The 14,169-nt window shown below is 39.0% G+C and overlaps 1 protein-coding gene across 1 annotated transcript; it reads left to right on the forward strand.

The window, feature by feature from the left end:
- Positions 1-252: 252 nt before the first annotated feature.
- On the forward strand, positions 253-12,033 carry LOC105038792 (photosynthetic NDH subunit of lumenal location 5, chloroplastic). Its single transcript, XM_010914695.4, is given in 8 exon segments — positions 253-437; positions 515-733; positions 1,436-1,586; positions 1,710-1,757; positions 1,760-1,797; positions 10,438-10,492; positions 10,581-10,666; positions 11,587-12,033. Coding segments are annotated over 8 exon segments (774 nt in total). The 5' UTR covers positions 253-413; the 3' UTR covers positions 11,740-12,033.
- Positions 12,034-14,169: the final 2,136 nt, after the last annotated feature.

Raw genomic sequence — 14,169 nt, forward strand, 5'->3', positions numbered from 1 at the left:
TATTACATTAGAGGTGAAAATGGACCGGAAAAAAATTGTCTGAAATCTGGATCAGTGTCTATATTTGAATCTATCCAGATACAAACGCAAAAGTTTATATTGTTAAAATCTAATAAAAAATGACAGTGATATCATCTTTATCTTCAAATAAATCACCCCTTTTATTATTATTTGCTTTTAGGGTTTTTAAAAAACTAAAATAAACAAATGGCATTTTTGGCCAATTCCGATTTCCCAGCACCCATTTCCCTTTTTCCCTCTCCTCTCTCACAAACAAAAACGAGCAGCGCTACTTACCCCCTTCTTCCCATTCTTATCACTTATCAGCGGCGGCAGCCGAACAAAAATCCACCAACCCTCTTCTCCTTCATCGTCGCTTCTCCTGCTCAACTCCTCCTCCTCCTCCTCCATTAATGGCGTCTTCTCTAACCAGCCTCGTACGACCTCCTGAACCCCTCTCACTTTCTCCATCCCTCCCTCTCTGACGTCTTTTCGTTCTCTCTCTTTCTCTCAGGCGAGCGTGCGTCTGGCGGTGGCCGGGCCAGGGAGCCTCCGCCGCTCCCACCTCCGGACCTCCTCGTCGGGTTTCTTGGGTCTCCGAGTGAGCTCCTTGCCGGCGTCAAAGATCTCCTCCGCCGCCGCTCTCTCCGGCGGCCATGGACTTTCCTGCCTCTCTGTGTCGTCCTCCCGGAGGAGTGCCCGCTACGCCACCTCGGCTCGTGCTGAGTTGAAGGTCAGTAGACGGGCACTAGGGCTTTACGGCTGTTCTTTTTCTTGCCCATTTTCGCTTAGGATTTCCAGTAGGATTTCTAGTGATGTATTGCTTAGTGTGGAATGTGCAAATTTCTTTGTGTAGTAATAGGGATTGGATGGTTGATTTCTGTTATATTTGATTGCTTGGGTACTTGGAGAAGCTTATGAATACATCACTGCATTGGGATACTGTACCTGTAATGGATTATGAATACATCGCTGCATCATTCTTTGAGAGCTTTGTATGGCCTTTAACGGAATTCTATCTGAGTGTAGTTTGTTTAATTTGTTCTTCTTTCTCTTTAAGTGGTGGAACTTGGATTCTTATTTGGTGTTATGTTTTAACTTTGTATTCTTGTGGGATCCCTTATTCTTGAAAACTTAGTCGAAGAAAACAAGCTTTTCTTTCTCTGGTTCCATAAAAATATTTCAGTCCTTCAAGATGAGAATCCCATTAGTTTTATTGGATGGAATTTGTATTGATATCTGATATTTGTAATGGAATCTTAATATTATGTTCCAGCATATTTTGAGAAATTTATTCGGTTGCAAGAGAACAGGGTTTATTGGTGATATTGCCACTAATATGAGGTTTTGATTTGGTGAGATTTTTAAATATAACAATGTTTGGGTAGAGTTTTTTGAGTTCTGATAATGGTTCTGTTGTTTGGTGTAACTTCAGGAAGCTGAATTGCAGTCTAAGGTCACCAACAAAGTGTTCTTTGACATAAGCATTGGGAACCCAGTGGGAAATCTTGTTGGAAGGATTGTGATAGGGCTGTATGGGGATGATGTACCCCAAACAGCTGAAAACTTTCGTGCTCTTTGTACAGGTTGAGAGTTAGCTTTTATTTTTTTTTTTTGATACTCTTCTTATATGTTCATTGTTTTCTGGTCTCTTGGTTTATCATGAAGAAAATGTTGATGCATTTCTTGATTCATGGTGTTTTGTTCAGGGGAGAAAGGCTTTGGCTACAAGGGATCCGCGTTTCATCGTGTCATCAAAGATTCATGATCCAAGGGGGAGACTTTGATAAGGGAAATGTATGTTCTCTTATTCCTTGTTTTCTGATTTTAGCCCACTTGCTTCTATAGAAAGTTTAAACATGGTAACATTTTTTTATTTTTGTCAGTGCAATGCATTGAAAAGTTGGCATTTTCACTGTTTTGTTAGAGGCACAGCAGATGCTGCCAGATTATAGGCTACCATACATTTCATAATATCAACCTAATATGTCATGTCCATCTTCTAATACCCTGTTTTCAACTGAAAATAATAAACTCGACATCTACGAGTTGTTGAATTGGTCTTCAGAGAAGATTTACTTTTATTGTTTAATCATTCATGAAAAATTAATGCCTAACGCCATGACAATGCAACTCATATATTCAGTATAAATCATAAAAAGCAAAACAATTAATCATAAATGTTTCATTTCCATAATCATCTTCTTATAACTTTTAGTTCATGAAAAATGTAAACTGAATAACCAGATATGACAGCTTTAGACTTAAAGTAATAATTTGAAAGAGTCATCCTACACGATTAGAACAACATGATTTCTACTTATGAATGCTGAATTCCTTGTCTAAGATGCATTAAATGTGGGAGGATTTTCAATTTAATGATTTATTAAAATAAAAAAAAGGATTATTCATGGAATTTTGTGGGGGCTTTGTTGATGTAAACGACATGAATGATGCATGTTAGATAGGAGAGGACTGGCAAAATATGCGTTCATTGAAACAAATGGATTTATTCTTCTTCCAAGTTACAATCCATAATTTTTTCATAAAAATCGAACAAAAGGATGTATGATGTAGCTCTGTATGCCATGTCAAATAAGAAAAGTGTCACTGCTCTAAATTATATCAAGCTAAAATGAGATTATCACTAAGCCTTATAGAATGATTCCTTTCCTCCTTGTTTTCTGCTGCCTTATACCAAATGGAGTTTCTGGCTAGCTGAAATAAAGTTTTGAACTTCTAGAAGAGATGCATGTTGGAATTTAAGCTTTGGGCTTGTTTGGATTTGACTTGTATTTGAGAGCTGTGATTTATCTAATCTTGACTACATGGCATTTGGCCAGGCTGTGGAATTTTAAAAAGGATTTGAAGTTTGGCTTTCTTACTCTTATTTTTTTGGAATGGATATGTATGTTTGCATGAGGATTTGTCGAGGTAATGAGACTAGCAAGGGGTGAGCAATGTCTTGTCCCTGGGAAAAGTTGTAAAGTGACAAAATTGTAGGAGGTTGAGAGGGGTTTGACTAAAATGGAAAGTTGGTGGTGACATTTACTCCTGAATAATCAATTGTAGTCTTGCTGCTTGTGGGTGCATGTTGCTTACTAAAGGGGATGGTTATTGAGGATAAAAGGGGGAAATGTTGGAAGAATAAAGGAAAAAGGATGCTAAGGTGTAGCTTTGGGATGGTTGTTTCTCTTTTCTAGATAGGGGTTAAGGACAAGATTCCTTGAGTTGCTTTTATTAACTCGATTAATTTGTGAGATTGCCAAATAAAATGCTGTAATTTTGCTTATTTAATGATTTGAATTGCATTTGCTTGCTTAGAAACTTCAGAGTACTGATAATTAATGATTTTAAGAAATTAGGAACATCAGTACCATGTTGCAAATTCATGTTTTGAGTAAGATTAGCTGTAATATATGGAGTTTTCATTTGGTTATAAAGAGTGGGGTGAGAGAGTTATTATGTGCTTTAGAGTAATTTACAGATCTTATCATTAAGGCTTTGGAAAAGCCTGACTTTTGTAATCAGATGATCAATTATTTAGTAGAATATTGTCTGGGAAGTTATTCCATTCTATCTGTGTTTATTCTTATATTCTATCATTACGCTTTTCTTGTCTCTCTTATCTATTAAAGTGGGATACACTATTCATCTCTCTTTCCTTCTTTATATTATGTGTTAAAGTAGCACTTATGATGCTTGTGTGAACCATTGTTAGGATGGTTTACATATCCATGTAGCAAAACACTTCAGCACATGTTGGAACCAAGGTTAGAAATTGGCTAGGTTTGGCTGGGCTATGCCAAGTTTATGATCAACAAACCCATTTTAATACAAGCCTAGGTATAGTCCAAGTGCGGAAATACAACTTAAAGGCAGTCTCAAGCTTAAATTTGAATTTAGGCTGGACTATCTCAATTGCACCTTGTATGTGTCTGTGGGGAGGAAGGAGGGCTGGATGGGGTGGTTGCAATTGAGAGAGGACAAAAAGGGTGGTGGGACTCTGTGGATAAGCTAATGTTGTTGGGGTTGCTAAGCTTATTGTGCAACTAGAGTTGCTAGGAATGTGGGAGATTTTGGGGTTGTTGGATGCATGAATTGTGTGGGTCATTGGAGGTTCGAGGATTGTGGGTGATGCTTGGGTTGCTAGATGTTAGTGTGGAAGAGAAGGATATGAGAAGCTAGGAGGAGAGAGAGAGAGAGAGAGTGGAGGAAAGGAGGAAGAGGTAAGCAAAAGAGATGAGAGAGGACAAATGCGGAGTATTTGAAGGAGGGGAAAGGGACTGGTATTTCAATGGCATCAGGATAATAGAATGGGATTTTAATCAGGGGAATCCATTTGAACTATATGGATGGTTAGGCTGGTTATTCCCTATGTAATCACACACATTCATATATAGGCAATGTTTTATACGTATACTTAAAAAGTGCCTCTAAAGTTAACATCTAATGGCATAGTTTTGTGTAATTTGGTATGACTAATGTGTTAGTAGGTATAACAAAGTAATTAACAAATTGCCATGTATTTTTGTCAATTCAACAACTAAGTCATTGTGATACACTTTGTATATTTCTTCCCTCGCTCCTATCACAACCCACAACATCACTGCTGCCTCTTCCTTTCCATGGCTTCGCCTAGGCTTCTTCATTCCATGCTTCAATGTCTTGACACTTTGCCTCTAATTCCCCCATTTGCATTCCTCCTTTTAACACCTCCTGACCTACTCTGTTACCAATTTCTTCATGGCAAGCTTCTTCCATGGTCATTCATGAGGTTGTTCTCTTTTCAGACACCTGTTAACCAATCTGCAACTGAAGCTGACATTCTCATCGCTTGGCTCAATACAATAAGACATGGTGACATGGATGAGAAACATAGTGTGGAGCAGCGTAGCCAACAATTAATGAGAGAAGACTCATAAAAAAGTTATAATTGGACTAACAAGTTCATCTAAAAGTTACATGATAGTGAAAATTACTAAGCCCGATATTCTTCTTTGTGATCTAAATATTTATGCAAATATTTACATTTCTTTGACACGATAGCCATTTTAATATTTGTAGTTGTCAAAATTTATGAAACATAATTGTAAGTCAATGCTTGAATTAATTTTATGTGAACTCTAAGTAATTATAGAATATATCTAATTTTAGAAATTCAGCCACTACGATGACATTAGAAACATGACATTATTGAAAGCAACTTAGAGGTAACAAATTACTTGAGAGAGAGCAGATTGAGGTTGGTGGAAGAGATGGAATGAGATTTGGTGAACTTTTGGACAAACAAGGGTAACATAGGAATTTTTGTGATTAGTGGTAGAGTGGAATAAGGGGCATGCGATGCATGTCAAATTGGAAATTCATAGCTGAGCCATTAGAGGAAAATGAGAGAGCGGAAGGTTTTGTATTTCATCATGAGAAGAAGGGAGAAGAGAGTGGAGGAAGAAAAGAGGGATGGAGAGTCTAATCGATGGTGCTAAAATAAGATTGTAAATTTTCATAAAAAATGTTGATTTTTTTTTTCAAAATCTTGTTGAGGTACCTTCTTCAAGATGTCACCAGAATTGGCTGTTAAATATTTGCTTCAAGTAGGGATATACAATTGGGCTGAGTAGGGTTCGCCGAATCGTCCTGAATTGGCGGTTCAAGGCATTCCTAGCCGTATCGGCGGCCATCGGGATGTTTTGGTTGAGCAAATCGGAACACCAGAGGAGATAGAGCTAAAGAGAGGAAGAGAGAGAGAGGAGGGGAGGGAAAGAAGGGACGTCGCCGTCGAAGGCTGGTGGTGGCTTGCTGAGGCCGTCAGAGGGCCATGGAGGTCTTCGTGGTTCAATGTTGTCTGAAATGGCATTTAATCAAGAGAGAAAGAGAGAAAGGGGGATCGACAGTACCAGAGAGGCATAGCTGGCGGAGAGACTATCAAAGGGCGTGGGTGGCCTCTGTGGCCATTGGGCGGCGAAAAACATGCGGGCGGAGCCGTGGTCATGAAATAGTCGTATTTTTTTTAAAAATGATGATGAATAGTGAAGCTGGCAATGGGTTTGCCAGCTTCATTGTTTAAGGATTTTTTTAAAAAAAAAAATTTAGAAGCAGTGAAGCTGGTAATGGGTGTGTTGGGTTTGCCGGCTTCACTGTAGTCGGAGTTTTTTTGAAAAAAATCTCGTGAAACAGGGAAAATCGCCCTGTTTCATGTCTGCGATGCCGTAGGCCGTGTTTGCACCATCCGGTGACCTCTCTGGTGGCTTCTACTCTCTCTTTTCTTTCCCTCCCCCTCTCTATCTCTCTCTCTCTCAGTTAAGAATTGGCGGAGGGAGCGGATGCCTCAGTGGCCGTCTGTGGCCACCACTGACATTTCTTCCGACCTCCTTCTCCCTCCCTCCCCCTTTTTTGTCCCTCCCCTTTTTCTCTTTTTTCCTCCCCGATTCCCTTCTCCTTCGTATTGGTTCGCATCGGTCCTTCTGATATGATATGGATTCGTACTAACTCGTATTGTTGGCCGGTTGGCATAGGTCTTGGTTCCGGTTTCGCTTTTCTTGGGGTCGAGGATCAGGGACTTGAGCTTGTCTCAGTCTGTGCATAAGCTTCTTGAACTTGTATTGGGTTCACTGAGCTTGACTTCACTGTTGTCATTCTACATAGGGACAACCAATATGCTTTTTCTTTGCTCACAATGAAGCCTTGCCCTACATACCTTGTCAACATACATATGTGTATATAATATATACATATATATGTATGTATGCACACATGCGGCCCATTTGGTATAATTTGCTTTTCTTTGTTTATGTGTGAGCATAAGTTGCAGCCCAAAAATCTATCCTTTTCACTTCTTTAGAGTCTTATCAGTGACAATTGCAATTTACATCTCAAAAAATATGACTTGTAGTTAATGAAAGAAGTAAAATGGCATTATTGGTTTGACGGGTTTTTTCTGCAGTATAATGCTGTTTCCTTCATCTTGCAATGCCATGCGACTCATCTTACTAGATGTGTCTTGTGTCTGAAAACATTTTAAGCATCATGGGCAAGAACTCCTTCCTTTCATTCTCTTCATGTCCATTTTATTTTTCCTCTAGGAAAGACTTTTTTCACCATCCATCTGATTTAGTACAATGATTGTGATGCCTCTTTTAATTGGAAGGTTGATTAAACCATGCAGTGGGCTAGGGACTGTACTATTAAATCATCACATAAAACCCATCTCCCTAAAGCTTGTATGTAGTTCTCTAGGTCCCATCTGAAATCTAGGGAATCTTAGTTGATGACATTCCACCTCCCTAATTCACTTCGTCATCTTGGCTTGATTATATTCATTTCAACCTTATGATCTATATTCTATTATGTTCTTCATATTTGACTAAGAATGATTTCAAAATATCCTCCCATGTTCACTCTCTTCACCTCATGCTAGCATATGCCATAGCTTGTGTGCCATTTAAATTGTGTACAATTTTGTTTTTTATGTAAGTTAAAAGTAAGAAATTTCAATTCTATCCAACATAATCTTAGATTTACTGAACCTCAATTCTGGAGTACTTGGAGTGTCTTATGACTGCTTGTATTTTTGCCTTTTGTATTTTTTTCCCTTAATCTGCAAACCTTGTGAATATTCATATGTCTCATCACTTCATATTCTTATATAAGATCGAACGTTGCTCTTCAACATACTTTTTTGATTTGCATTATGTCACATGAATTTAGGAATCATTGTTATACAATCATGCATAATTTCAGTAAAGAACCTTTTGCATATTTTCTGATTTTTAAACTCTGTAACCAAATAGATAAATCCTCCAAGATTGTGAATTCATGTGAAGAGAATATGCTTTTTAACATCGTATTTTAGGAGGTTCTTGCATTTTTTAGACTTTGCTGTTTGCACATGATACACATGGAACTAATATTTTTCCTCTTTATTTGTAGATATGGTACCAAATTATGGTGTTGTATATAACACCTGGCTATTTATTTGGCTTATTTAAGAAAGTAATGATAATTTTTTCTAAGGTCTATTTCATGTAACATTCAGAATTTGGTGAACTTCAATTTTTGTTGTATTAGAAATGTCTTAAGGTTGATACTGTATTAACTTTTTCTTTGATTGAATCGACTCGTTTTTCATTTTTATTTTTATTTTTTCAAATTTTCGTTCCTATCATCACCTGTACTTATTGATACAGAAGATGACTTCCCCCTTTACTATGTTGATTTGCTTTAAGGTTGTAGAAGAATTAAAGGGCGTAGTTTTTTCATTTGCCAAGAATTGTAGTCATGTATGGCTTCACATGAAAGAAGTTATTAGCTAAATATTCTGATTTTGTGGAGTTCTAGCCAAATAAATATAGCTAAAGTTAGTCCCAAACTTATAAAATTCTCCTCAAGAATGTATTTTTCATTTCTTGTTGGCCACTTACAAAATATATACTATGCATCTGCTTCTGTTTATCTATAACATATCATGCTGTATTATTTTTTAAAATCATTTATCAACACAAATTAAGTATTTAACTTAGTAAGACAACAGACAGCAAATTTCTATAAGATTCTTACTATAATCAAAGAAGCAATGTGCCATATGCACTAAGACGATCTAGAAAAAATATTAGAGTTGTTGCTTTATGTCTGTGACAAGAACTCAAATCTGACAGTCTTATGGCAAGATATGATTGATAACAATGCAACATTTGTCACTGATCAAGAAGGAAATCCATAAAGATCTTGAAATTTTGTCAAATTGCTTGGGAATCGAGAGGGCTCGATCTTTGTAGAAGTAATTTCATTAGCTAGCTTGTTATTATAAATTTTGGTGGATGAGATCATGATATGGTAGGATGTCTAAAATATATCAAATTAGTTTTTTGTGTCTCCCATTCTCCATGATATGAGCATGGACCCTTGTTGCTGCCTTGCAGTGGGGGGTTACCCCCCGTGACAGGCACCCCATTTGTGCTCTCACGGCCACCATGTGCTGCATCCTCGCTCACACTGTGCACTGGCCAGTGCTCCCACTACCCTGCTGATGCAGTGTGCAGCCTGGCATGCGGCCCAATCAGATGGACATCAGGGAGGGTAACACCCTTCTTGCAACATATACCTCCTTGACATTGATGTTTCAATGTTACGTCGCTACAGAAGAAATGTGGGCTATGCCTCTGGATAATTTTTTACCCATTCTTCTTTTCAAACATGTGTTGTTGGAGAGAAAACAAGAACTTATCCATGGCAAAAGTTTCAAAGTAATCACATGTTTCTTTCGAGTACAAGAATGTCAAGGTGCTATCAACATTTGTACTAGGAACAGGTCTATGCTTTCTTGACATTTCCTGTTCTCCGGGCCATGGTTCGTTGAATCAGGCAGTTCGGGGTGTTTTGCGTCATACCGGATGTAAATCAGGATGGTTCGGCCTTTCAAATCGGAACACTAGAAAAGAGAGGGAGAGGGAAAGAGAGGAAGAGAGAGAGGAGAGGGAAAGAGGGGACGATGCCGTTGGTGGCCTGTTGAGGCTGTGGAGGGCTGTGGAAGCTTCCGCAGCTCCGTATTATCTGATAGGACATTTAATCCAGGGAGATAGAGAAAGAGAGAGGGGAAGTGAGGGTACCGTAGGGAGGCGTAGCTGGTAGAGAGGCCGCCATGGCCATTGGGTTGCAGAAAAGGCGCGGGTGGAGCCGCGGCTGCAGAATAGGGGTGACTGTCTCTGTTCATCGTGTTTTTTTTTCTAAAACAATGATGAATAGTGAAGCAGACAATAAGTTTGCCGACTTCATTATTTCATGAAGTTTTTTTAAAAAATAGAGGCGATTATCCCTGTTTCACCTTACACGTCTGTAGAGCGTGGGCCTGATTTCGTCGTTCGACTGCTACAGCGGCCAGCCGAAGGCTCTTTGGCGACCTCTCTGTCGGCTTCCCCTCCCCCCTCTCTCTTGGCCGCGATTTGGCCGAGGAAGCAGAGGCCTTGGTGGCCCTTCGAGTATGCCTGCGGCCCACTTGTGTCTCCTCCCTCCCTCCCCCTGCCTCCCCCTCCTCTCTCTCTCTTTTCCTCTTCGGTTCCTTTCTTCATTTATGTGTCGGTTCGCCCAATCCAGTCCGGTATGGATCCGTACCGATTCGTATCACCGGCTGGCCGCATGGGTCCCGATATCGATTCTGCGGACCTTGCTCTGGACATAAAATAACTATTTAGATCATACTTTTTTGATCATCTTAATGGAAGTCAAACCTAGAACTGATTTAACTAAAAGAAGAGCAAACAGAATGAACAGATGCATAGTTACACTTCTGGATTCTTGTCTTTGACTTCTTCCTATGACCTCCACAGTTGGGTTGGTCATACATAGGCAAACAATTGTATTGGATGAGTCATTCAAAGAATTTGTACATTAGTGTGAAAAAGTTGTCTTTCAGTCATCCAAACACTTAACTTTGAATTGCAGGGAACTGGAGGTAAAAGCATATATGGCCGTACATTTAAAGATGAGAACTTCAAGTGTAAGTAGAATTCTGCATCCTATATGTCTTTATTTGATATCAGTCACTCACATGGCTATTAATCTTTAGCTATTTAAAAAATTTGCAGTGTCTCATCTGGGACCTGGAGTAGTTAGCATGGCAAATGCAGGACCCAACACCAATGGAAGCCAGTTCTTCATTTGCACTGTCAAAGTAACAGAAAATATTATTACTCATATGAAATTATTTTCCAAAATTTCATGCTCAACTTCCTAGTCTTGGTTCTGGTTTCCTGCAACTTTTGGATGCATCATGTTGTTTATCATAATATGGAATTTATCTTGACTGAAATTTATATCATTTAATGGCTTAAGCTATATCATTTAATGGCTTGGTAAAGTGTGGACGAATATTCTTATCTTGATTTCTTCATTGTTGCTGTTTTCTTCCACAAGGTTCTCACAAAGAGATTTTGGAGGTTGGCCTATTCTTGTTGAACACTTGAGACTCCTTGATCCGATCTTCAAACATCAAAATTAGGCCTCTTGTTCCACATGGTTCTTCATTTTCTACGAGGTTCCTGCTATGAGATCTTGGGGGTTAGCCTATTATTGTCAAACACTCAAGACACTCTGATCATCAAACATCAAGAAACTCAAACCTTATTTCCCCTGTTATTAAATATCTTGAGAACATAAGCCTTGAAATTATTTAGACAGCTGGAACACTTGTGCTTTTGATTCTTGAGAAAAAAAAAAAAAAGAGAGGAGAATCTTGAAATCCGAATCACTGGTTTTGGAGAGCCCTTTGAATAAAAAATATCGGCATACATTCATTGCACAGGCACATTGATCACCTTTTTAGGGGCATGTACTAGCACCAGTGAAAGAGGAATACAGTTTTTGACTTCCCTTCAAATTTCAAATCATCTTGACTGCGGGAAAACCTTTTTTTTTTTTTTTTCTTTTTTTCCTGTCATTTGTTTAAGCCTCCGTCATGTTGGTCGTGTTGCTATGAGAAACTGTGCTTGCTCTGGTAGAATAATGTGCAAGCATGTGCTTGTGCTGAATACAAGCACATGGTGGCTACTGATGAACCTGAAAATGTGTCTTCTGTGTACTATTTTGGTGCAGACGCCATGGTTGGACCAGAGGCACGTTGTGTTTGGGCAGATACTCGAGGGGATGGATGTGGTGAAGCTGATTGAGTCCCAAGAGACTGACCGGGGGGACCGGCCAAAAAAGAAAGTGGTCATCAGTGACTGTGGCGAGCTTCCAGTGGTCTGAGCCGTGGTCTGAGAAAGAGATCCTCCCTGTTTTCTTTATTCAAGCGAGGCACCATCAGGATCCTAGAATTTTTCTAGATTTAATCTCATCGGCTAAGCATGTCATGTAATAATATTCAGTGGCCTCATGCAAATGCTGTTGATTTTAAGTTTGAATTGATGATCCATTAGCTCCCTGCTGTTGGAATGTAATGCTTTAAAATTTTAAATATTGAAAGTATGGATGGCCACTTTATATATTGGTGGAGGGCATTTTAGAGAACATCTAAGCAATAATTGGGAAACTATTTCATTAGTCTTCTGAATTTCAAGTATGAAGTTGGATTTTCTTATTGCTCTGCTGTGTACTGATGGGAGTTCCACATGAGTAAATGCGAGGACAAGCTGGTGAGCTTGGTTCATTCAGCATCAGAACCCAAAGCGACAATAGCTTTTTGCCTTCCAGATTCTTGAACTGAAGCTGATGAGGGGATTTGGATGCATGTAGAAGTGTTTCTTGCTGTCGGAGGTCTATTTTGATTTGAAGTCTGATGGAGCCTAAACATATTGTAGCAGTAAGCTAGCCAATTGTTCCTGATATATGGGACTGGTTTTTACTTCCCAGTTTGGACCATGCAGGACCATCAATATCCAAATAAAAGAAAGATTTAGAGAAAAAAAAACTATGCAGGGCTATCCTACTCAACGTCGTTTGATTGCTCAAAAATTCCACAAACTGCCTTACTGGAAGGTACACAAAACTATCAGATACACTATTCAATTAAGACAGGAGAAGAAGATGGCTGGAAGGTTTCACCTTGGAGGGTTCATTCGAATCACCAGCTTCACATATTATCAATGTCCAGAAGAGACCCATAATCATCATGATGAGCAGCACTGCTGCTACAATTAGTAGCAGAACGAGGACTATATAGGATGAGAGAAGACCAGCAGCATGTGAAGCAAAAAGTCTCTTCCCTTAGCGTTCTCGTTTTTGCCTTCTCCTGTTCTGTCTCACTCCTCCCCTCTTAAAAGGCTATAGCAGCATGTGATCCATTGGCCTTTGATGGTAATAGGATGATGTACTTATCCATTGGGCTTATCCATATGGTGGGGAAGGAGCTGTCTATTCATCCAAACTCGGTCCGAATCGAATATTTCTAATGGAGATTGGGGCTCTATAGTCACGTCCAAAAAGATAGATGCGTCGGGTTGCCCCTCCAACTCTCATTTTTTTTAGCAAAAAAAAAAAAAAAAATCATGGTTTCTGAGACTTTTTAAATTGTTGTGTGCTTGTGAGTGCTGGTGGCCCTTCAGTTTGCTGGCGCAGGTGGGGTTGAGATGGATGGTGTTGTTGCAATGCTCCGGACTGAGGAATAGCTTGGTTGGCAGCGGTCTGAGGATTAGCTTGGTGGTCGGCAGCGATTCGAAGATGATTAGATAATTTTAGGAACTACAAAAAAATTCAATCATCGGAGATTTTTTGATGGAGGATCCTGTGATACTTAAGTCAATTGGAGCTTTCGAAACAATGAGGAAAAAGCTTTAGCAAGTTAATGGATTCAAAGTGCAACCAAAACTTACTAAACCATCCTTTATAGTCCTCTTTTATAGAGAGGAGAAGAGAGATAAGCTACCTTAATAATCGATAACTGTAATGGAGAATCATGGCCCATGATGTGTTGCGGGTAATAGGCAAATTAATAGCATTAAGTTGTACACCATATTTTTTGTAATCGTTGAGAATTTGTTGAAACCATTTGACATTTAAGGGCGTGAGGTTGGCTCATGTTCTCCTTGTAATAGCTTAATGTCCGAGGTTTTTTGAAATCGTTGGCTCAATCTGATCAAGGTGTTGGAAGAAGTATGATGTGGTCATTGATGGTTGGCCGAAGATTTGTTTGGGGATTAAGTCTGATGGCATTGCTCGCTTCTTCCTGGTTATAAGAATTTGAGTCAGGGATATAGCGATGAGGCTCTCTATAGAAGGAATAGGACATACAGATGATGTGCATAGCCAAGGTCCACATTGGTGTAGAAAGAGTAGGACATGTAGATGATATTTGATACTGTGATTCACCTCGAGATTTAGTCATTGGTTGATGAGTATACCCAACGAGAAGCTTTGAGGATAAAGGCGAGTGGTATAATCCCATAAGAGATAGTGAGTTGGAACTATGCCCAAAATGCTCCTGTTACGGTCTTTATCATTTTCATTCATTCAACTCTTATGAATTGTGGGATTTTATTGGTTAGTTTTCCTTTTGGTTTTGTTTGGCATGTTGCATTCCTTTCTATTTCTTGTTTGTGATATTTGTCTATCAACTTTACGGTCTGAATCTTTCTCTGGCTATTATATTAGATCCTTGATGTATTTGCATATATAAAGAAAATATATACTTTTGTAGAAACTTAAAAACTAATTTGGTGACCTTTTATTTTCTCTTTCTTT

Source organism: Elaeis guineensis, chromosome 1 (genome assembly GCF_000442705.2).
Source record: "Elaeis guineensis isolate ETL-2024a chromosome 1, EG11, whole genome shotgun sequence".
NCBI lineage: Eukaryota > Viridiplantae > Streptophyta > Magnoliopsida > Arecales > Arecaceae > Elaeis > Elaeis guineensis.